The 22773-nt window shown below is 44.0% G+C and overlaps 5 protein-coding genes across 9 annotated transcripts in view; 2 read left to right on the top strand and 3 right to left on the bottom strand.

Annotated features, from left to right (window-relative positions):
• The window catches only part of raph1b (Ras association (RalGDS/AF-6) and pleckstrin homology domains 1b), a 37651-nt gene extending 36826 nt beyond the window's left edge, over positions 1-825 (bottom strand). For all 4 annotated transcript variants that reach the window (XM_076723069.1, XM_076723071.1, XM_076723072.1 and 1 more), the window contains exon 1: positions 577-825. The gene's annotated coding sequence lies outside the window, so the exon portion shown is untranslated. The remainder of the gene's footprint in view (positions 1-576) is intronic.
• A 1995-nt stretch (positions 826-2820) lies between these two features.
• LOC143316041 (T-cell-specific surface glycoprotein CD28) lies at positions 2821-5369 on the top strand. The gene is made up of 4 exons (XM_076723736.1): positions 2821-3132; positions 3993-4328; positions 4423-4544; positions 5049-5369. Exons 1-4 carry the CDS (start codon positions 3042-3044, stop codon positions 5160-5162), a joined length of 663 nt encoding a protein of 220 aa, XP_076579851.1. The 5' UTR covers positions 2821-3041; the 3' UTR covers positions 5163-5369.
• A 743-nt stretch (positions 5370-6112) lies between these two features.
• On the bottom strand, positions 6113-12397 carry fastkd2 (FAST kinase domains 2). Of its 2 annotated transcripts, none has more exons than XM_076724207.1 (11): positions 11311-12397; positions 11098-11201; positions 10777-10885; positions 10206-10329; positions 9913-10052; positions 9563-9735; positions 8763-8926; positions 8401-8637; positions 8081-8177; positions 6757-6868; positions 6113-6415 (listed from the first exon to the last, which is right to left on the bottom strand). In XM_076724207.1, exons 1-11 carry the CDS (start codon positions 11908-11910, stop codon positions 6293-6295), a joined length of 1983 nt encoding a protein of 660 aa, XP_076580322.1. In that variant the 5' UTR covers positions 11911-12397; the 3' UTR covers positions 6113-6292. The 2 variants fall into 2 exon arrangements, with proteins under 2 accessions (XP_076580322.1, XP_076580324.1); XM_076724209.1 differs by having other exon boundaries at positions 6114-6415; positions 9563-9708; positions 11311-12383.
• Positions 12398-12627: 230 nt separating this feature from the next.
• Positions 12628-16364, top strand: mdh1b (malate dehydrogenase 1B, NAD (soluble)). Its single transcript, XM_076723487.1, has 10 exons — positions 12628-12667; positions 12756-12868; positions 12943-13077; positions 13157-13299; positions 13414-13582; positions 13662-14010; positions 14123-14264; positions 14605-14780; positions 14870-15009; positions 15125-16364. Exons 1-10 carry the CDS (start codon positions 12646-12648, stop codon positions 15242-15244), a joined length of 1509 nt encoding a protein of 502 aa, XP_076579602.1. The 5' UTR covers positions 12628-12645; the 3' UTR covers positions 15245-16364.
• Positions 15308-22546, bottom strand: retreg2 (reticulophagy regulator family member 2). Its single transcript, XM_076723486.1, has 9 exons — positions 22207-22546; positions 21607-21710; positions 21242-21272; positions 20827-20956; positions 20303-20387; positions 19768-19905; positions 19204-19292; positions 18703-18838; positions 15308-18303 (listed from the first exon to the last, which is right to left on the bottom strand). Exons 1-9 carry the CDS (start codon positions 22458-22460, stop codon positions 17495-17497), a joined length of 1776 nt encoding a protein of 591 aa, XP_076579601.1. The 5' UTR covers positions 22461-22546; the 3' UTR covers positions 15308-17494.
• Positions 22547-22773: the final 227 nt, after the last annotated feature.

The raw sequence follows: 22773 nt of genomic DNA, 5'->3' as shown, positions 1-22773 counted from the left end.
CAAACCCATCGGCCATTACCGGAGCCTCCTCCCGGTGAACAGGGTGGAGACTACACATCTCCCTTCTGCTCATTTAGGTGCATTTAGGAGGGGGATTAGGTAGAAAATACCTCCAGCCGGCTCCGACAGAGGTCAAGGGCTTGGCTTTGGAGGCATAACTAACCAAAAACAACACCGCCATTGGCTCATGTTCAGCTGCCTCTCCCATGAAAGCTGCGGCTCTTTCCGCACGCCCTTTCTCCCCCGAGCAAGGGATTGTTCGATGGCCGCATGGGGGGCACCAAACCCCCACTGAAAGAGCCTGCCACACCACACACACCCTCTCTGAGAGGCGACAACACATCCCCAGTGGCTTGTTTCTTCATACCTAGTGGTCTTCAAGAAGTGTGGTAAACATACGGTCCAGCTCCGTCTCCTCTCCAGAGGACAATCCAGGATGGGCTGCCGGTTTGTGGCATAATGAACTGACCTGTGAATCCACATTTCAGCCTGTCTCTGAGCATGCTTATTTAAGGGAAAGAAAAGGGGCGTTTGAGAATTAAAACATGTCGGAACAGTAAAGAAAAACCCACTTACAGCCAAAAGGGATTCACAAAGAGGGTCCTCTCCTCTCCTGTGCTCTCCAGCGGCAGCAGATATCCCTGCCCTCCGGGAGAAAACGAGGAAAACTCCCGGTGTGATCTGTGGGATTGTGTGTTTTAAAGCGGAATCTGGCTAAAAGATGCCCGTTGTCTTCATGTTTTCACTCGCTGCCTCGTCTACAGACACAGTCCCATTCCCTTTCTCATTCTTCTCTCCCGGAGCTGCTGAGGAGACACGCTGCGCGTCTCCGTCGTTTCCTGTCCAGCCCAGATCCCAAGGCTGCCTTCACGGACTGTCGAAATTTTGGAAACGATGGCAGAGAACGGGAGTGACCGAGCTCCTTGACACATATGACCGCCTACCTACCACTTCATATTGAAGCCATTCTCCACTCCTTATTTTCTAATATAACATAGCATAATAATTTCTTATAACATAAAATAGATGAAAAATACTACCGTTACATTTTTTTCAATTTTTATTTTATGGGAAAACATCGAAAGTCGGAGTCTTGGAGGAACAGTGAAGGCAGCATCAGCATCCAGCGTTCCCTGTAGTCAATGGAAGAACATAATAATAATAATAATAATAATAATAATAATAATAATAATAGCATCAAAAAGTAATGTTGTCTGGAGAAGAATTGTTCAGTTTCACAGTGGAAATTTTTTAATTGCAATTGCACATAAATAAGATATGAACAGTAAAATACAGTGACTTTGTACTGTTGCACGGTAAAAAAAATAAAATAAAATACACGGCAGTGACAGATGAAATGGATATTTGCAAATGTTAACATAAATAACGGAATTATTATTTTATATTGTTCTTTTCAGTGTGCTCACATGTGTTTAATAAAGGTAAAATATGTTTTAAGAAAAGATAGTAAATTGAGTGAAGCAGCCACACTAAACCACACAGGAGCTCTGCATGAGCTCTTGCTGATGCTCACTTAAAGCCAGCACCACCAGACAAATGGGACTACTTCCAGATTAGGAGATTATGTGTTATCCATATGGACACATGGCATTACTAACCCGTCAATCCCCCTCATCCATTTTCTGAGTTAGAATTACAAACAACATTTTAGAAACGCTATAATCCCCACTTCACAATCCCATGAATCTGTCACCATGTGTTGCCACACAAAGTAATTTCTACCCTTTTGTGCTCTCTAATCCTTGTTTCAGGCAGTTAAAACTGTATAAAACAGGAACAAGTTCTGGCGCAAAGAGAAATTTTGTTACAGTTAATGTAAGACAGTAGTAAATTCCCGTTTTCTTGGCTTGTAGATGTAAAAAAGAAAAAGGAAAGAAAAGCTGTTCGCAACATGCGCATCAAAATCAAATGCTTTGTCGCCATCTAGTGGACTAAGAGAGGTACTGCACGCTCAACTCAACCCCATTTTGTGGCTACAGCGATGGGTTTTAAAACCACATATTCAAAACGTGTGTCTCGATGTGACACCATGGAAAGGATCTACCTTCTCTTGTGTGCGAAACTGCCACACAGCACAAACAGCACTATTTTTCTGTCTGTCAAAGCCTTTTTTTTGACTGCGCCAGCGCCTGTCCGTGTACTCAATGACTCACACACTGACACATTTTCTCTGCCAGGCAGCCTTTGGGCTACCTCTGTCTTTTGGTGAGGCAATGGCACTTTCACAGTCACATTAACGTCAGTGCAATCCTGTTCAATATCTGTTTAGTGCTTGTGTTCCGCAGCCCTTTCCTCATGGTACACTGGGTCATTGCACCTCTGGTCACTCACTCCACCTCTCCAGCTGTGGCTGCTTCACTTTTCTTCTTCCACTGCTTGAACTCACACAGCTTCCCAGCAGAAAACACATATTTTTGACATCTTGCAGTGCCTAGTTTCTCTCCATGTTAACGTGACAGCTTTTCAACATCTTTGCACTATTGCTGCTATAACCAATGTCTGTACTTTCATGTAAAAAATATTCTGGTTGAGGTATAAACAAGTACTTACAGGCAATTCTTCATCTCCACACAAAGAAACAGTATAACACACGGCAACAAATACACAACAGCTTCCAACATACTTCACATGTCAGGAACAGTAACGAGCTTTTGGTCTAAATCAGCGCGTTACCATCGTCTTGCACTGAGGGCATCACAGGTCACAAACTGGAAACTTGAGAAGAGGAGGAGTTTCTGCCACAGGATGTTTTCCTTCAAGAGAGGATGTGTAAAGTTCAGTCTTCGCAACACCGTGGGAGTGTTCAATCAGAGGCAGAGCGAGGATATGATGCATCACAGTCAGAGGAGCGCGTGCATGGGACCAGGGTCGATGGTATCGGGGTAACGGATCAGATCTCTCTGCAGCGTACGTCTAATGCAGTTCACCGGAGGAGCTTGAAGGCTGTAGGTGATGAGGGAAAGCTTCAAGGGCATCATCCTGCTGGAGGCGAGTTCACACTCCGGGTGCAACAGATCAAGATGAGTGCTTGCTGGATGTTCGTGATCCTCATGGGCTGCAGATTAGGCCCATCTCACTCCACTCAGACTCCGAGCACCTGCGCCTGTCATGGTTAGTTGTACTGCTACACATACATTCAAGCTTTCAGTAATTCACATGCTCACAGTCACATTCAGGCAGGAGGTACAACTAAGAACAGAAGTCATTTTGCTAGATATTAGGGGTTTTTCCCCCCACAACTTTACTTAACTGTGCATGTGTGGTTACAGTGGGATTCATTTGTAAACACTGAGGTTAGCACTTTCAGACGCAGTGTAGGAAGATTTTAAGATTAACGTGACTCCCTTATAGCCTCCTCACACTGGCTGAAATTGTGTATTTGTGGGTTGGGGCACCTGTTGATGTGTCAAAATAAAATTTAGGACAATTTCTGTTTACAAGGAGTGGAGAAGGCATTCATTTCTACATGAATCCACTCAACAAAAAGCACTAAATCACATGCAACTCTGTGAGCGGCATACTTGAGTCAGTGTGCGGCTGACTCAAGTATGCCGCTCACATGGCAAGTGCCAGTTTTTCAGGTGATATGTGAGGCTGATTCAACAAGGTAAACGTGCTTAGATGGTTTGATTGAACAAATTCCGTGCGGGGGTGGCGCTGCTGTGAAATGATGAGTTCGAGTTTCAAAGCCTGGATTTCAGCGAGGGGAATTAAATGCAAATGAATCGATGTTGGCTGGAGTTGTAGCTCAAAGAGGCCATTTCCTTTGCAAAGGTGTTTGGTTGCAGACAAAGACATTTTGACTCTAACGCTCAAGAGACTCTAACGAAAGACACTCAAATGCCGTCTTTCCCTATTTCAAAACTGTGTTTTTAAGTCACACTGGCAGTATTTAGTCAGTTCATTTAATCAGAGATCCACCATCAGAAATGAAACTGCACCCTGAACCATTATCACACTTCTCTCCCCAGACCATCTGGAAACTATCTGCGCATCTCCCGGAGACACTGTGACTGTGCCTTGCCCAAAGCTGGACGCCAATCATGTGATATTTAAACTTCTTCAGGACGAAGAAATGATTTACAACCAATCGTACGTCCGAGAAAAAAAAGCACTAAGCCATAAACCAACACACAACGGGGTCGGTGTGGAACTGCGTGAAAACAAAGACAATTCATCAGTCAGTTTCAGGCTCACTGGAGTGAACAACAGCAGCCATGGCATCTACAGATGTGAGGGCACGGTCATATACCCTCCTCCACTGAAAACAGTGTCAAGCAACTGGAGGGTCCTGGTACTTTTAGAAGGTAAATATTCCCAAGAGGTTTTAAAAGAAACACCAGAAGGATGTCGATAACTCTGTGGACATATAATCAAACTCTCTGAATGTGTTTCTTCCAGGACACCAGTGCTGTCGTAATGCCAAGAGTCCAGGTCCAAACTGTGGATTTCACTGGATTTGGATTCTCATACTAGTCAGCATCTACAGCATAATCGCCACCATCATCGCCGTCGTCATCTGGGTGAGTTATCCCTCAAAAACATAAAAAAAAAAACTTTAAAGTCCTGAGTTTGAAACTTGTAGAAACACATCGTATATCTAAATAACACAGCGACAGTCACTCCTGAAAGACATCAGCTGCTCCATTTTCTTATTTTCTCATGTTTTTTTAATCACACAAAGTATGTCCCAGTTCAAGATTGTGTAATAACTTTCGCTTCTCTGCAAGGAGTTAACTTGTTTGGGAAAACTGTTGCATCAGCCGTGTATGGATTCATTTTTCTTGGCCTGAAAAGAGCTTCAAAATGCTGGCATCAGCTTTGAAAAATCCCACAATGTGTTTCTTGTAAATTGTGAAATGTAAGCTACGCTCCAGGTCCCACAAACCTCCACCCTACAAAACCCAGAGGACATGACCTCTGTGTGCTCAACAATAGTTTCAGCCTCCGCCCTGCATCACACTGCAGGTGATGCATTGTGAACCCTTGGACCTTCTCGGACTGAATGCTTTTCACGTGTCTTCCAGGTCAAGTTGAGGAGGACGGATTCGCAGAGCGACTACATGAACACCAAACCCAAAGCACCCCGGGAGCGCAGGAAGAAAAGAGGGGTTCAAAATCCTATACCACGGCACTTCTGACGACCCGCGCAGCATCTGACCATTTGCACAGCGACCCCCATTAGTTCTTTAAACCTGGGAGGGGGGGGGGTCCTCGTAGTAGCTTGCCCTGATCAGAACATTACTGAGTGAGACTGTGTTTGTCAGTAGTTTTGTGTCTACACAGCGAAAGTAGCAGTAACTTTTACAGTAGAAAAAAAAAAATAAAAAAAACCATCTTACCCAACAGTTTTGGTTTCTCTCACTTCCTGTTTCACCCACTCACTTCCTCTACCTATCTCACACTCACACACACACACACACACAGACACAGAATCTGTAACTGGAACCCCTCTTTGTGGTCGAAACAGAAGGTGTCTCAATGAGGGGATTTAACCACATTCAAAGGGTTTACTCCGCTGCAAGCCTTTGAGATATCATGCGGATTAAGAGTGACCACAATTTCAAGATGGAAAAACAGCCGTTAGAGGTTTTACCAAACTGCGGCGTCACAAAACATTAAAGACGATTAACATCACACTTCTGTCTGCCTGCTCTTAATTCTAAGAAATCCAAACGTGTTCTCAGACAGTGAACGTCACGGAGGTTGATGAGAACCTGATAAACAAACGGAGAGGCACGCTTCAAACAGTAATCTGCACTGTTTCCTGTCTTCCTCCCTCTGCTTCTTCTCCCTTCCTCGTGTTTTCTGCAGATGTGGCTGCTTCAGAGGCTTTCTACCTGTACCTTGCTCACCTAGCAGTTTCTGTGCAGCTACTGCAAGTGCACACACATACACCGGCTTTATTGGTGTCAGTCAGCAGCATGGTCTTACTCATCAAATACCACACGCATCGGTGAGACTGACATATTGTTTCTGTTCGGTTTTTAAGCCGTTTTGGGGATGATGATTAAAAACAAAAACGCTTACGATGACAGCTTTTTTCCCCTCTCACGCAGTCACTCTTGCCATGATGAATGACACTTTTACAAACTTTGCAAAATGTATCCAGGGAGCACATTTATTTAAACACCTGAATGTATCCATTCATCTTATTGTTTACACGGCTTCCAATGGCAAAACAAAATCTGTGTGTTTATGATGACGGCGCAGGCTGAGACCACTGAGCCGTGCACGGCTCTTGGCATCCATTAAACACCACCATCTGTCCTCAAGGTCCCAGTTGCTCCATTTCGAGTTGCGTGTCTGATCCGTGGTGTTCTGGAAAAATCTGTCTCCTGAGGAACTCCGTCCTCTTCGTCTCAGGCATGAACTGCATCCTCTGGTCCATTACCTGGAGAACAGGAGCAGCACAAAGCCGATCTCACTATCGCTGAAATGCACTCAACCTTCCAGTCTACCTAAATATCAGCGAGCTACTGTCATGGAGGAACACAATGTTTAGAAATACAGATCAAAGTTATGAGGAAATGAGTGCATTGTTTATTCCTGTTTAATACCTGAAAGGAACGTGTGGCTGATGGGAGGATTCATTAAGTTAATCAACATCTTTAGCACATGGGGAAAGCTTTTTAAATGCAGAAATATTAGTACAACGCTTAGTTAAGTGTCAGTAACAAATGGAACATTAGAAAAAGAATCTCAAAAGTTTAACTGTGATCATCCGAGTCTCACCAGCACATGGTCATATCCCAGGATCTTCAGATGGCGAACCTGGACAGCCACAGGGCCGAGAGGATTGGACGTGCCATAACAAAAAGGGTGCGGTGCGCAAATGACTGCAATTCTAGGACATCAAGACAAGGGTTTCTCGGCTTTAAAAACATCAAAAATGTGGATTCAGGTACAAGCATGACAGGATGAAAATTGTTTGTTTATGAGAACATCAATGGGAGGCAAAACCCTGACACCTTAACAGCAGACAGAGCGGATTGTGGCGTTCTTTTCACGGCGACGGCGCTCTGTTCGGAGCACTTTGTACTTCTGACTTCCTTTGACACACATTTTATGACAGATCTTTACTCAATAGGGTTATTGTTGTGTTTTGTCAGGTACTGAGCTCTATTTTAATTCACCTTTAAACAGCTCAGCACAGGAATTGTGTAATGCGAACAACAAATCACACACTTGTTTAAATATTTCTGTTAATTCTTCAGCACGTCATACATGCACCTGGAGGCTCAACTGAAATGTATTTCATAAAAACCCCGAATGACTGATTTAAAATAGAACAAGTGACAGTTTCCTGACAGGTGTTATGCGTGCAGTGGTGAGTGAGAGAGATGAGCATGTACATGTTACATGAAATGAAATGACTGCTTAGGAGACTCGCTGTGAAGACAAATACATACAAAAAGAACCCAAGAAGAAGACTTCTGCAGTACAGATGTGCATAAAAATCAAAATCTTTAAACAGTAAATTCAATGTTATATCCAAACTATTTCAAAGGTTGTTAATAAACGAATGTCAGCTGCACTGCAATACACAACTCTAAAACATTCTTAAACATACTTAAGGATGCATAAACTTTTTACATTTTTTTCCAGCAAAATCTGTTTCGTTTCTCTTTATAATGAAGTTTCTTAACACAGATTTTTCAACCATGTTTTATGTTGTTTTCAACCTTGTTAATCAGTAAAAGCAAGTGAATAAGTTGGACTGGACTTTCCCGTCTCCAACCTTTAAATGAGTTCAAAATGGGATTTAAACTCTGTAGCAACTCTAATCATTGTGGTGTTAAATACAAGTAACAAACAGCTGCTGTTACAGCTCTATTTTTAGCTTTATCACAGGTGGATGCATGTTATCACGGCATGCATCAATACCCGACATCGACTGTGCAAAATACCCAACATCCTCTTCACCTGCTTTCACGTCATCAAGCTTTACCAAACATGACATAAGCACAGAAAAAAACTGTGAGTAAAATAACACTGCAGATTTGTTCAAGGCAGAGTCTGGTGATGTTACCGACTGCAGCCCGACTCCATATCTTACCTTTGACTGCTCTCTGCTGGAGAAGACGCTTCTTCTGCATGACTGCTCGCTTCAGTCACAGAGGTTTGGTTTGGCAGAGGTTTGGTTATCACACCATCTGAGGGTCGGCACACACAAACACAGGCACTTGATAGCATCACACTTTCTAAACTAGCCATTTTCTTTCGGTGAAAGAGTAAACTGCAGACACAATGAACTGATGTTAGAATCATCAGTTCTATGATGGGAAGAGTCTTCACTCAAGCTGTTTTATCTGATGAATCAACACCACTTCACAAACTCCAGCTTAACTTAAAGTTAACTTCTGCCCTCCAACGTACCTATAAGGTAGAAGGACTCCACCACCTCCAGTTCCTGTAGCGTTGTGTCCGCCTGGTCCTGCAACACACTCCGCAGGCTGTGCAAGAGCCATGGGTTGGGTGGTGGACTGCTGGTGATGGGATCCCCCAGGACAAATTTGGGGACAGTCAGGGGCTGAGGGAGCGGAGGACGGTCGAGACTGAGGCACAAGTTCACTGTCTGAAACATTCTTTCCTGGTTATGGAGAAAACTGGGCTCTGAAGAGAAACAGAGGAAATTCAGATAGATGAAATTTGAAGTGGTGCACATTAAAGACGAAGGAAAAGAGGGGAATAAGAAGTCTGGCAAGGCTGACAATGTTTGCGTGAATCCACTGTCTTACCTGTAGCCTTAAACTGCTCCAGTCTACTGCTCCGCAGGAGCTCCTCCAGTGGTGCAGATGGGAAGTGGCCCAGTAGGCACAAGCCGTATACAGTCTTTAACAGTTCAAACTCAGACATCGTGGGCAGGTAGGAGTCCAGGGCCTGGCTGAGACTATCCAGGAACCTGGAAAAGCAAGATGAAACCCAACAAAGTCATCAAGTCTGGGAACCAAAAGTAATTGAAGTTACAAGGGAAGAGAAGTTATCTACTGTTTGGAGCTTGTGAGGTTTGTAAGATGCTCACTGTGCTGTCTGAAGACAGCGAGGGGTAACTCAGCCACAAATGCTGTTCTGATAATCTGAAGCAGAGATGCTTTCAGACATTTCTGACAGACAAATTTTGTAACTTTCCGAAACCAACAATCTGACCATTGCAACTGTTTTCTGCAGTGATTGGCCTTGAAATTCTTTTCTCCACATTCTTCACATTCTACTCTTGCCTGGTGAACCACACTCACTGCCTCTGTGTTAACAGTTATGGGACAAATGCGCATGTTGTTGTTCTCCCTCAGACCTCCAGTGCGAATCTGGAAACCACAGTGACACAGCTAGGTGATCAACCCAGACCAGGAAATATGGCCTTGACGCAATATTTTATTCTCTGCAAACTGATCAATTGTTCCAAGCCCTGGCTTCACTTTATAATCCCCCTTGTAAAGTGCATTGAAGGTAAGCATCTTCAGTAATTATACTGTACACTAACTTGTGCACGAAGGGCCTGTGAGTAACGTTTCAAAGATGGAGACCTTGAGTGACCTACTGTTGTCTTTGTTGCTGCAGATCATAGTTAAGAGAGGAGTACACACTGAGGACACAGAGGAGGTCTTTCAGTGTCAGAGCCTCTGGATGGGAGATCACCTTCTCGGCAAATGCCTCCATTAAGGTGGTGGGACAGAAGGCGAGATTCTTGAACACAGAAAGGAAGAGGATCAACTAAAGAGAGAGGCAGAAAAAGGAGTTAGCTTTCCAGAAATGAAGGCAAATGTCAGATGTACCTACTCTTTTAATGTGATTACAGCCGTGACAGAACAGCAATATGTACATTATGACTTATGAGGCATCACTTCACCTCACAAAAAGGGGTTAGAAAGCAGTAGTCTATCGCAGCACCTGTTTGTTGGTCCATATGTCTAGAGAAGAGGTGATGTACTCTGAAATGTCAGTGAGCAGATCAAAGTCTCTGTAGTGCAGCTCCCCATAGGATTTCAGAACTGCCAACATTCTGTTGAAGGGGACTCCATGGAGGTTTTCTACCAGAGAAGACAGATGTGGAAAAAGTATGAGAGAGTGTCATTATCCCTTATTACATCCATGCATCTATTAGATGCTAAAGGAGAGATTAGACATAAATTAGACTATAATTCAAAGTATTTTACAGTTTCCTCTTGTGGAAATGGCTTTACCTTTGATTATCTTAGTGCAGACCTCCAGCAGTGGTTTGGAGTTGAAGCCCATTGTGGCCATCGTGGAGATCATGTACTGGCTGTTGGGAAGGGTGAACTCGTCCACCATTGATAAAGCCTTTCCCTGGAGGAAGCAGTTCGTAGAATGAATGTCAACGTGGAAAGAACTCAACTCAAGTTAAAAAAAAAATGCAGGTCATTTTTGGTCATGACCAGTAGTTCAAAAATACTAGGTTAGGGTGAGAAGGATGGCATCAAAATAAGCAAAAGAAACCACTGCCAAAGGGCCACCACAATATTTTAGATATGATGAGACTGATTGATTTACACTCTCAAAAAAACGTGAACTGTTTATTTGTTATCATTCTTCACCAACCAACCATGTAATTCCAATATCATCACTAAAAATCTAAAACCATTAAATCCTGCAACAATCAGACACCACACAGACTTAACTGTGGCAACAGTGGTGAAAATGTTGAGCGGTAAAGGACATGCCCGCACAAGACTGAGTCACATATGCAGGGATATGAATACCAAATATGGTCAAAATCAAGACTCATAAACAAACCTCTAGTTTCCGTTTGAGGTCCAGTGGGGCATCTTTCCCCAACAGACGCATCATGGTCTGGAGAGCCACTACCCCCTTGATGGTGGGAAGACGAGCCTCAACTACCAGCCTAGGATGCAGCCACAATAAACAGCAATGTCATAAACTGATCTGAAAAACTCCTGGTAAAAATCTAAGTAGTCATTTTGGACATAAAATAAAGGAGCACAGTTGTGTCTTATAATGCGCCGATATCTCTGAGGCTTTCATTCTCTGCATCAGTTCTAAAATTCTGATGCTTGTGTTTCTGGCTAAGTCATATGCGTCATTTAAAACGCTGACCCCATGCTCTTCTTAAGTGCATCAACATTGGGGCTGCCCTCCATATGTTCCAGACAGGAGGCTAAGATGGACAGGTCCTTCTCATCAAAGTCATTCAGTTTCTCCTGTTAGGGGAAAGCATATTACAAAAACAACAATAACATTAACCACAACAAAAATATTGGCAATATAAAAACATGTTTGCATGCTGTTCGGTAATCTTTCACTACCTACCTGGCAGGCTCGGAGGAAAGTCTGGACCACACGGCTATGTTGGGGAACACTCAGTTTGACCATACCAAAGAGAGAAAAAACCATGTCACGAATGTGCAGGTGCCCCAGATTGTTCATGGCCTTCTGCAGGAGTGTGTGAAAAGCAGGATGCTCAAACATGAGCTGCAGCTCACAGCGCCTCTGCTCATCTGACATCTTCTTGGTGGTGGACCACATGTGGGTCAGGGAGCTGCTGATCTCTCGGACTGTGGGTGCGTACTGACAGGTGAGGTCTAACACGTCTGATGGGGAGCCACAGTGCTGCAGGCGATCATAGAAAGGGGACCTCCTCTGGCTCTGCCTTAAGGAGAGATGCTCCTTTGCTTCCAAGTCCTCACTGTGAATCCTATCCTGTGAGTAAAACCTCACGGAACTGACAAGACTCCTCGCAAGGAATGTCTGACTTTGTCTTGTGGCCCAGATGTGTGACAACTGTTGACTGGGGAAGGATGCGTCTTTGATTGACGTTGTCACCCAGAAACTGTGCTGCTGCCGTAGAGACCTGCAGCTGCATAAGGGCAGGCTTCGCCTCATGACCTCCTCTATCACCCAGGCAAACATTGTTCCCTAATAACGCGGAGCCAATGGTTATTAACAAGACGTCCTGTACTTAGCAAATAATGTCGAAGGACTCAAAGTAATGACGGCTATAACTCAATTGATGTTAATAGTAAATAAACTAATCTACTTTACATTATTGGCCGCATAGGCTGTTAAATTATACAAGTCGGCTGTACAAATTATGTATTGACTTACAAAGTTATATGACCAAGCAGCTAACAAGGTCAACAGACCTCATTCAAGTTATACACTAGCTAGCTTACATTAGCTAATGTTAGCTAAGTGAAGCCTTACTCCAACCACGGGCAAATAGAAAGTGCTGACCCAAAGCGACACATGATACTTGCTGGACCACGTAACATTTGGCAGAAAAAGTTGTTAAGCGAAGACAAATAAATCTACATCGCACTCAAAAATCACAGGCAGTCCAATTCACAACACCTGCCCTTCTCACGCGCTGCCTCATGCTGTGTTCGCCGCCATATTTAGTCCCCCTGTAAACTTGATACAACACGTACTGTCAAAACATAACAAATAATGTTTATTGTGAGTATAGAGTGTATCAAGTACAATATTTATTACTGTTAATAATAAAACAAACTCGTGAAGCTTTTAAATGATGGGTCTCACCGTCTATTTGACACGTCCCATATTTTTTTTTCTGTATTGTTCCTACACGGACTGAAATACGCGTAACATCCCCAGTTTCCTAGCAACCAACGCCATCCGGATAGAATGGCAAAATTTGTGCTTGCTGGTAAGGTTTCATTTTATTTGCTATGTTTTAGCATTTAGCTGCATATCAAAATATCGCATTGAGATTTCTACTATTTCAACCTCTTCAGGCAAAACAGACTGTCCACATTACGCCAAAGCGGAACTATTAGCAGACAGTCTGCAGCGATCTCTGCCAAACTTCAGGATCCACAAGATCTCTGTGCTGCCAGATGAATGGACGGTAATGTTCTTATCATATATATATGTTTATTACAGTGTAATGTATCACGATGGTATTCTTTGCGTCTCTCATAGGAATGGCTGGAGGCCACCTGCAAAAGAAATGGCTGGAAACATCAGCAGTCCCCCTTGGTTTGGAGGGAGCTGGTGGCCCAGGGGGGAAAAGGGATGCTCATAGGGGGCGTCAGTGACTTTCTTGAGCATTGTCAGGTAGACATTTCCTTAATTAAAATCACTCCCAAACTCCAATTTCCAAACCTGCCGATTTCTTTAATCAGTGGTTGTGTAGGACTACTACGGCATCACATCAGACGTGCCTACAGATGTACTGCTGAGCGTTGCGGCAGAGAATCTGGAAACCAAGCTGAACCTTATTGTGGAGGAGCAGCATCGTGTCAGTCTTATCAAACCCCTTCACGTGTGGATCAGCAGGTGGGTTCATTTGAGTAACTCGAAACCAGAGAAAAGGAGGAATTTCTGCAAGTGTTTGTAGCGTGTGTGCTGACAGATTGGGTGTTCATACCTCCACCTTCCATACTTTTCCAGTGCTCTCAGCCCAGTCTGCCACTTCCTGATCCCCAATCTGCTCTCTGCTGCGGCGTTCCCTCATGCTTCCGCCATCAGCCTCCACCTGCTGGACCTGGAGGGGAACGAGGAAGGACTGCAGCAGCTGAGGATGGATACGGAGAACCTGGCACTCCCTCTGCTCCATCAAGTAAAGGATTTTTGGGTGTTTGTTTGTTTGTTTTTTTTTACCACATCAGGACAATAAAGCTATCTAACTGTATTCACAGGTGACCATTCACACAGACCTGGAGCAGGCCTTCCTGGAAGCAGACGTCATTCTACTACTGGATGAAAGGTGGTCTGATGACAGCGACTCAGGGGATGAGGATGAGGAGCAGAAGAAGAGGATAAACAGGATCTCAGACAGGTGCAGAGAGTATGGACAACTGATTGACACAAGGGCCAACAAGGAGGTGAAGGTGATTGTGTCTGGGGACTCATTTGTCAACCTGAGATGCTCACTTCTTTTGGACGCGGCACGCTCCATCAACAGCCACCAGTTTGTCACTGTGGCAACTCAGCTGGAGAATGAAGCCAGGGCAATGATTGCAAAGAAGCTGAACGTGAAGAGTTCAGGTAGATAATCAAATCATCATTTAAAATCAGATTTACAGACTGTATATTCATACAGCGTCCCTGGTCGCTGTCTATCCTAGATGTTTCACTTCTCCCTCTCCTTCTGCTCCAGATGTTACAAACATCATTGTGTGGGGGAACATCAGCGGTAGTTTCTACGTTGACCTGCAGAGGGCAAAAGTCTTCAACTATAATGGGGCAATCAAAGGACCAGCTTTCTTCTCCCAGCCAGTCCAAAAAATTCTCCATGAAAGGTTTGCAACAGCATGCAAGAGCACTTCAGCCCAGTGAAGTTCTCAGTGTGTTTTAAATAATACATTAATAATGGATTATCTAATTGTGTTTATTTGCATGCTTGCTATTGGTTAACTCCAGCCATCTGGCACTTTGGCAGGCTAAACAAACAAAGTATGATAAGGTCTGGCATCTTTGATCGAATTCTGAGACTGCCTACCAAATCACACCCTGTCGTGACTTCAGTCTGAGCCAGTGTTGATTGCACAATTCATCTGACCCTGCAGTCTGACTGCCCCGTTCAAAAACATCCTGTGCTGGGATATGCCAAAGAGCCAATAATCTCTTTCTCTCTTCCAGTAAATGGTTGGAAACAGATTTTCAAGACTTGGTATGCTGTCAGCGTGCAGCTGTGGCTTCAAAGACCCGCCGAGCAGCTGCCATGTCGGCCGCCAATGGGATCCTCACTGTCCTAAAGGCCTGGAATGGCCTCTGTGGTCCAGATGAGGTGTTCTCTATGGGTGTACTATGCTCAGGTGAAGCTGCAGCTGTGACAAAATAGATATTTTACCTGTGATTCTGACTGATCTAGCCAGTGTTGAAATGTGTCTTTGGCTACTTGTAGGCTACCACAATCTCCCAGATGGCATTGTCCTCTCAGTACCTGTCACCTTCAGAGACGGCACATGGTCTGTCCTGCGTGATGTGACTGTTGGACACAAACTAAAGGAGAGACTTCAGCTTTCCGCAGCTGAACTCAGGCAGGTACGTTACAAAGATAACGATGTTACATAACACACATTTTCATCGACAATCTGCTGTGACCACTTTAACATATGGTCTTTTCAAAAGGTACTAAAAAGTGTTTTTTCTTTCCCAGGAAAAAGAACTTGGATCAGAAAATTGCCAGATGTTAGGAATAAATGGGACAGCTGATAGACAAAATGGTTTTCCCGTAAACCTAAAAAGAAAGCAGGTGAATATTGATACGACAGAGTAAAAGCGTGGGTTAGACATTGGTTAAAACGATCAATCCAGATGAACTTCAACACCACATCTCAGGTTTGTTTCAGTTTGTTCTTTTATTCTCTGACTTTCACATGTGGAGCTGCAGTTTTATTTTACCAGTTTCATGACAAGAAATCTTCTCTGCTTTGTGAAACTCATCCATAGCCGTTATGTTTTTAGATGTAAAAGATCAAACTGAGTACTTTATGGAAAAAGGAGAAATTAGAAAATATATTCCTTTTTTTTAAAATTGTACAGTTCAGTAAGTGCCTTTTTTATAGTTCAAGAAGCAATATTTTAAGCATATAACACACGACTACCATACACAAACTAGTGTTAATATCCTTCTCTGTATCTGATGTTGTCACTTGCCACCCGTTTCCATTTACAGTTGGGCAGTCTTTTAAAAATGAGGACACATCAAAACTTGTATTCCCCTGGTTGGTAATTGAATATTAAACAAACTGAATTTAATGGGCTCTTTTGACCTGAAACATTCAAATTGATTCTTTTCTTACAAATTGTGCTGTACTTTGTCAGTTGACGAGGAGAACTAGTACATGGTGCTGTTTTTACATGCAGAATATACACATTCTTTTTTTTTCTTTTTCTTAGCATTTCTACACTATACACAAGGAGGCATTGACTGAAAAAAGGAAAGATTAGTACAAATACAATGCACTACGACAAGTCGGGAAATGGACACATCTTCTGCAATGCTATACTCAATTTGTACAACCCACCCCTGAGATTTGGATGCTGAGTGGTTTACGAAAGCAAAACCGGCCTTGTCATACAGTCGAGCGCAGTGCTAGATTTCTTTTTGTCATGTCAGCAATTTTCCACAAATCCCCAGCAGCGGCCAGATACATAATGTGTATTTGAACAATTATGTCCCTCCACAAGCTGAAAAGAATCTGCTCCAGTAGAAATAACACTCTTTTGAAACCTCAAATATTGATCATGGTAAATACATGCGTGATGCATGGCATGCATGGACCTGTCATGGCACAAAGGAGGTCGTTTGGTAAATATACTGTACACATCCCAGTGATGACTATACATGTACAAAGAGTTGGGTATCGGTCTCACAAGATGCCTGTTTTTTTTTTCTTTTTTTTAACAAAGATCAAGAAGAAATTCAATTCCATATGGATGTGTGAAATTAAATTCTGTTCACAAACATGAATAAAATGAGGCATCGATCACAGGGGGAACATTTCTTTATCGTACCACACCAAAGTCACTTATGTGTATGGTAAAGATCTACGACTTGTCAACATCCAACAGTGTTAAAATTTCCTTTTCCAGGCAACAAGTGAAAGATCACTAATGGCTGAATGCTTCTGTCCAAACTGTAATGCTGGAGACCTCGGAAGTAAGGATAAAGTGAAGGACAATATTACTGTTTCACTAAGTCTAACTCTGGGAGTACGTAACTACATTTCAAACCTGCACGTCCACGGCTTCATCATTAAAACAGTTATCAGACAATCATTATGGGCAACTTTTAAACCCTCCCATCAGCTCAGCGATGGAGTCTCACTGACCGACTGTTAAATTAAATAATTTATAGCATATATTAATAGTTATATAATCCAACATGTCAACTCTTCATAACACCATCTGGATAAACATCTGCTTCTGAACGAGAGCAGGGTGGAAGGGTTTGCCAAGGTAGAAAATAAAGGCATCGTTATTGTGACATGAGACTGAATGTGGACAGCTTTTGCTAATTTTTCGAGCAAACTTCGACGCTACATGATCAAGCACAACCAGATATTAAATGCTTTGCAACCCCTGACAGTAACGTCTCTAGAAGGTTTAACCCGAGGCCAGGTCAGCCCTGCACCTGCTCTCGTTGTACATGATACTATCAGGCCAGCAGGCAGAAAAACGCCACAAATCAACTCTACTGTAAATGCATTACCGATGATTTTTGCTATATTTGTGTATTTACGTGTACAGATCAACGCTGTGGCATTGTGAACGCTACTTGATAGTAGCTGACGTGATGGCCTTGGACTAGAAACAACTCAGATACCGAGGCTGAGCAGACCTTTGTTATGAGAGGCTATGAAGACTAATCTCAGCCATCTGCCACACAATCACCAACCAACAGTATTAAACGGCAAACTCTTTGATAAATGTTTTGTATATAGCAGTATGTATGGATATAATGTAACGTACAAATAAAAACAAAACAGCTGGGGGTGGGGGGCAGGGGGAGGCAACAGGGAAGCTATGACTGTGGTTGATGCTGAGGAGATGGAGGTGTCCCTGGGGCTCCTGAGGCTCCTCCCGCCACCTGTCCGTCAGAGCTGAGGCCCAGCCCCTCATCCAACAGCTCCAGTTCACTTTGGTCCAGAAGCTCAAAGTCCTCTTCCTCGGTTGGAACTAGTGTGTCGTCAGGCATCTCCTCGCCGGCGCCGCCCTCTCTCGTAATCGCCTCATCCAGGTCCTCGTCAGCCCCCAGCGCCCCTACTGTAGCAATTGTAGTGTCAGCAGTGGCGCCGGTTGGTTGGGTGGAGGTCTCCAGAGCACCCGGTGGGGTTTCAGTGGGCAGGAACTCAGCCAAGGAGGGCTCCTCACTGGCCTCACTGGAGCGCAGGAGGGCTGACAGAGTGTTTTGCACCACAGTGGAGATGGCTGTGCTCACTATCTCCTCACTCAAGGCCTCCAAGGAGCGCTGTGCACCCTGAGCGACTGCTGCCTCCTTCTCCTCTCCCCCCTGCTTCCCTGCTTCCTCTCCTGCAGCTGGCACAGGCAACATTCCCTGCTCGCCCCCAGGGGGCCGTCCATGTCCGTTGAAGTGCGTGTTCACAAAGTGGAGCGGAGATGCTAGATGCTGGATAAGGAGGCTGGCGGGGCTCAATGGTTCCCCCTCTGACTGAGCAGCAGCCTGGGCTCCGTCACCCTGGCTGGGGCCTCGCAGAGGGAAGTGGAGCAGGTTGTGCTCCATGGACGGGAACTCCTCAACTGAGGGGAACTCAGGGAGATCCCGCAGGTAGGACTCCTCTGGGTCACTGTGTAAGCTCTGCTGATCCAGATCTGTCGTAGAGATGAGACAGCCAAACACTCAAACAAAAGAATCTAACTCAACTGATTTGAGCATCGAAGTCAGATATAATTAACAGAACATTACACAAAACAAGTTGCTTCTGGTTTGAAGGAGACAAAACAATAACTAAATTAACTGGAGTGAGGGCAAATAACAGAGAGGAGGTAACTGCAATAAATCCAGTGATTACCCAGTTAAAAGAAAACCACTGATTCACAGAACCAGTCAAGCGACTCTTTAAAATGTGCAGATCTTAACATGAGCAGAACCTCCACTGAGTGATGGCTGAATATAAGAACACCATGTTTTGAACTCCTACTGGCCCACAACGACAACAACTTCAGTATGGGTATGAATTGATGTGCGGCGTCGATACAGGGATCATCTACCTTCAGAGAAGTCAGTGAGTTGAGGAGTGGTGGCTCTGGACACTGAGAACCCTCCACTCTCCAGGATGGATGCCTCCTCATCTGATAACTCGGAGTCTGTGATGGCCATCGCCAGAGCTGTGGTCTTCACATCCACCTGAACAACAAAACCACAGCGTTGTATCACTGCTAAAGCACAAATTTATCATCAGCATTCCCATCTTTTTCATAAAAAAAGTGACTGAATGCCTGACATGACATCAACATTGTCAGCTGGAGTGGAGCTCCATGTGTCCTATAGCTGCCCTGATGGAATGTGGTAGTACTTGAAATATTCTTTGAAGGCATTTACTTCACCACACCGTAGAGCTCCACTCCCATTCCAGGTAAAATATAAAGCCAACACATACTCCTCTCCCCGCTCTACCATCGCTTCCTTTGTTGGTGTTATACACACCCTCATTAAAGTCTACCCCTCATGTCAGTGTCACGTGGGTGGAGTTTTCACGCATGTGTCCATACCGTCGGGGCGAAACAGGACAGCTCCTCCTCACTCTCGCTCTCTGTTTCAGCTCTTGGCTCATCTCCCTCCTCCACCTCCTTCTTCACCTCTGTTAAAACATACATAAGTACTTTTTAAATGTCATCCTGGACAAGGAAACGCATGAGCCTCACATGATGATAAAGAGCGACAAGTGACTGAAGAACTGATTCAAAAGCAAAAGTGTAACAGCGCTGTTACACTGGGAGATGTGGGAGTGAGGTACAAATGTAACCAGAGGAACTTAGAGTCAAGATATTCAACACTGTTTTATTTACACAATCATGGTGCTACAGTGGCTATTCTATGTGTGTTTGCAGTGGATTGTGTCTCAGGTTGCGCGTAAGTAAGAGGGAAAAGAAAGGTGATCTACATCGAGTCAAAACTCAGGCTCCTTGTAAAGGACTTCCTCCTTATGTGCTAAAGTTCTGTATTAATCTTACAAACACAGGCGTGTGTTTTAACAGCTGCTGAACTTTAATGTGATGTACTGCACACGAGCTAAGCCAATATCTAAAGCCTGAGGGTGTCACAGCAGCACTCACTCCTCTTGTCGTGCTTGCGGTGCTCCGTATCTCCCTTCATGCTGTAGTCCAGTTTCATCAGGATTGGCTCCAAGCCCGTGTACATCCTCTGGATCAGCTCGTGGTACACCACCAGCGGCCACAACAGCACACTCAGGACTGAACAGGTGCATAGACAAAACACTGAAGGCTGTATACTGCCCTTATTGTTCTCAGGTATCAAAGCAAAATGCTGCAAATGCACACAGAGTGTATGAAAAGATCTTGTAAAGAGGATCAAGTTATGAGTGAGGTATGAAGAGATGCATTTTAACAATTGATGGAAATTACTTCAAATTATTAAAATAGAGGAAATGCAAAGCAGTGACCTGTTAGACAGACATGAACCTGCACCAAGGGGATTCCTGATATTTTGCCAATACAATAACAAGGAATGCAGGAATGTATTTACTCAATTGACTGTAATTACTACCTATTATCACACACCCTCTGTTTGTTATGAAGAGGAAACAATCCAGTGGGTTTTTTTAGGTCAATTAGGCAAGAGGTGACTCACCTATAATATAGGAGATCATGATTCCTGGGACATAATGTCCCACCACAGCAAGTACAAAACAGCCGCTGCACATCATCACGCAGAACTGGGAAAAAACAAGTGCGATGAATTAGGCTACCGTCCCTTTAAAGTGAAAGGGGCGCAAGGCGGGCAGGTGAGAAAGCAGCATCTCTGCAGGTGTGTTTGTGCATGATAGACGAGAATGTCTGGATGAGTTCACACTACTGCAGCACCTGCTGAGATCAGACAGTGTGCGTCGAACCTCGTAGATTTCCAGATATACAAATACAAATTTAGGACAGTTTAGGACAGCGATGGATCTGATACCTGAGCTGGGCACAATATTATAATTCTCCCTGGTCTGCAAGCACTTTCATTAAGCCAGTGACGTCCATATTTGTGAATTCACTTTGCCTTTATTTTCTGTGCATTAATGCTGAATTTGCAACTGCGCTGCTTAACCAACCATAATTCCTGTACTTTCCTTTCCTTGCGTTTTAAAGAGCAGAGTCAAAGTTCAGTACCTTGCCATGGTTTTGCCGTTTGTACTGCAGCATCTCCTGCAAATACAGGCAGCAGGTCAGGTAGCTCTCAGCCAGGTGGTGGCTGAGCTCAGGAATACTGAGCAGACGCTGCTCCACACTCATTGTTTCACTGTATGCAAACAAGAACAAACACAGGGAAAGAGAGATAAAGTCAACACTGAGACACACACAGATGAACACAAATACAACAGACTGAACTCGACCGGGAGGCTGAAATTAGTTCTGATGATGTGGTGTCACACGGGACAAAAATGTCATAAACTTAGACACAGAGTTGACACTGTTGGGATTTAACAGATGCTCTTATTTTGAATTAGTACAGGATCTGAAAACTGTGGCGTTGTAAAGACACTTTCATTACAAAGAATCTGTTTATCATGTACACACTACACACCTTTGGACAGGGTGAGCCTCTGCATGCTGAACTGCAGTAGGAGAAGAACACAATTAGCAGCAGATCACAAACAAACACATCAAAGTTTTTTATTTCTCTCGAGCCTCAACCGCTCTTTGAAACTTTTGCTCCTCAGGTTTATGCTTGTGTATGCCAAAAGGAGTATTTTTGCACATCTGATTGAAAATTTCTGTTTGAGGATTACCACCAAAAAACACTACAGGAAAAATGAAAGCTTGCAAAATCTCACAAATATTAGTATGCTGAATATTCAAGAGTTGGCTCAACGACAGTGGACATTTGCTTGGGCAATAAGTGACAAAACCTGATGACCAGGCTCAAATGACTCAAAGGTCTGGGCTTACCAGTAATGATGGGCAACTTGGGCTTCCATCTCTCCAGCAGCATAAGTCCCAGCAGGGACATACTCAGCAGGAACAGAGGCCTCAGGGAGGTGGATGACAGGAGCCTGTGGAGACACACAGATAAACAGCCTACCAATCTGCGTGTATTCAACATATAAACACACATATAATGATTAACTGGCTTCCACGTTAGACTTCCATCGACACAGCACCTGTGTTAGCTTCCTGTTCCTGACAGCTGCTTAATAAGGCCCGGGCCACTCGGCATGACATGAGTGTTTGTTGGGATTAAGCTGAACAAAAGCTGACAAGTGGCAAAACTGAAAAATAAATGATGGTTGTCTATTTTATCAACGCTGTAATGTTCCTCCGAATAAAGTTTAACGCGTGACATTACATTTTCCGTGCTGAAAATGAAGTTTTGACTGGGTTGCAAGCTGCGTTAGCACAGAGCTAAAGACGTGGGATTAGCTAACTTATTTTGACATTCACTCGTAATAGCCTCGCTGACGTTAGCCCGCTGGCTAACGATTTTCAATACAACATTACAGAGCTGCCAAAAAGGCGGAAAACGTGCTTAAACACGGACTCGACGTTTACCAGAATAAAGTGTTGAGTGTCAGGGCGACAGAGATGCTGTACAACGGCCTCTCCCAGACCAGGAGCCTCTGCACCCATAGCAGCAGGGGCTCATACTGCGATAGCCAACCCTGAAGACGCTCCCGCAAGCGGACGAGCTCCGGGTTTACGTCCCCACAGGCCTGCTCCGATGTCCCTGCAGGGAAGAGAGCCTCCAGGCCGACCGAAGACGAGGTAACCGAGGGGCGTCTTCTAGCCTCCTCTCCGCTCGCCATGTTTCCCCCACTTTGTTATGTTGTTTTGGATATCACGGGGTATATGGAAAGCTCAGCGTCAAGTGTTACAGTCTGAAAAAAATAAAGCTTCCGGTCTTGACTTTCAGAATAAAACATACCCCAACAGCAACAAGTTAATAAACTACCAGAAGGAAAATGCTGAATAGAGATTTAGTTGATGAACGAAAATACAAGTTTACAAAAATCGAATTTATCTAATATAACGATTTGTAATATTCTCATTAAAATTTGATCACACAGACTTTATATACGATAGAAGGCAAAAGCAATTTCCGGCCTCCTTCTTGATCAT

Source organism: Chaetodon auriga, chromosome 23 (genome assembly GCF_051107435.1).
Source record: "Chaetodon auriga isolate fChaAug3 chromosome 23, fChaAug3.hap1, whole genome shotgun sequence".
NCBI lineage: Eukaryota > Metazoa > Chordata > Actinopteri > Chaetodontiformes > Chaetodontidae > Chaetodon > Chaetodon auriga.
The sequence above is the reverse complement of the archived record's forward strand: the minus strand, read 5'-3'. Positions and strand labels throughout refer to the sequence as shown.

Bases quoted from the DNA above. Each gene is read 5' to 3' on its own strand.
- fastkd2 (XM_076724207.1), bottom strand. From the start codon at position 11,910: ATGTTTGCCTGGGTGATAGAGGAGGTCATGAGGCGAAGCCTGCCCTTA. The intron at 8,178-8,400 runs GTACGTTGGAGG...GCCGACCCTCAG, and splicing joins GGAGTCCTTCTACCTTATAG to ATGGTGTGATAACCAAACCT. The intron at 6,869-8,080 runs GTAAGATATGGA...TTGATGTCCTAG, and splicing joins CCAGCAGAGAGCAGTCAAAG to AATTGCAGTCATTTGCGCAC.
- LOC143316041 (XM_076723736.1), top strand. From the start codon at position 3,042: ATGAGTGCTTGCTGGATGTTCGTGATCCTCATGGGCTGCAGATTAGGC. The intron at 3,133-3,992 runs GTTAGTTGTACT...TTCTCTCCCCAG, and splicing joins GAGCACCTGCGCCTGTCATG to ACCATCTGGAAACTATCTGC. The intron at 4,545-5,048 runs GTGAGTTATCCC...CGTGTCTTCCAG, and splicing joins TCATCGCCGTCGTCATCTGG to GTCAAGTTGAGGAGGACGGA.
- retreg2 (XM_076723486.1), bottom strand. From the start codon at position 22,460: ATGGCGAGCGGAGAGGAGGCTAGAAGACGCCCCTCGGTTACCTCGTCT. The intron at 21,711-22,206 runs GTAAACGTCGAG...GTGTCTCCACAG, and splicing joins ACACTCAACACTTTATTCTG to GCTCCTGTCATCCACCTCCC. The intron at 19,906-20,302 runs GTGAGTCACCTC...GCACCTGTTCAG, and splicing joins CATGATCTCCTATATTATAG to TCCTGAGTGTGCTGTTGTGG.
- mdh1b (XM_076723487.1), top strand. From the start codon at position 12,646: ATGGCAAAATTTGTGCTTGCTG. The intron at 12,869-12,942 runs GTAATGTTCTTA...CGTCTCTCATAG, and splicing joins TGCTGCCAGATGAATGGACG to GAATGGCTGGAGGCCACCTG. The intron at 14,011-14,122 runs GTAGATAATCAA...CTTCTGCTCCAG, and splicing joins GCTGAACGTGAAGAGTTCAG to ATGTTACAAACATCATTGTG.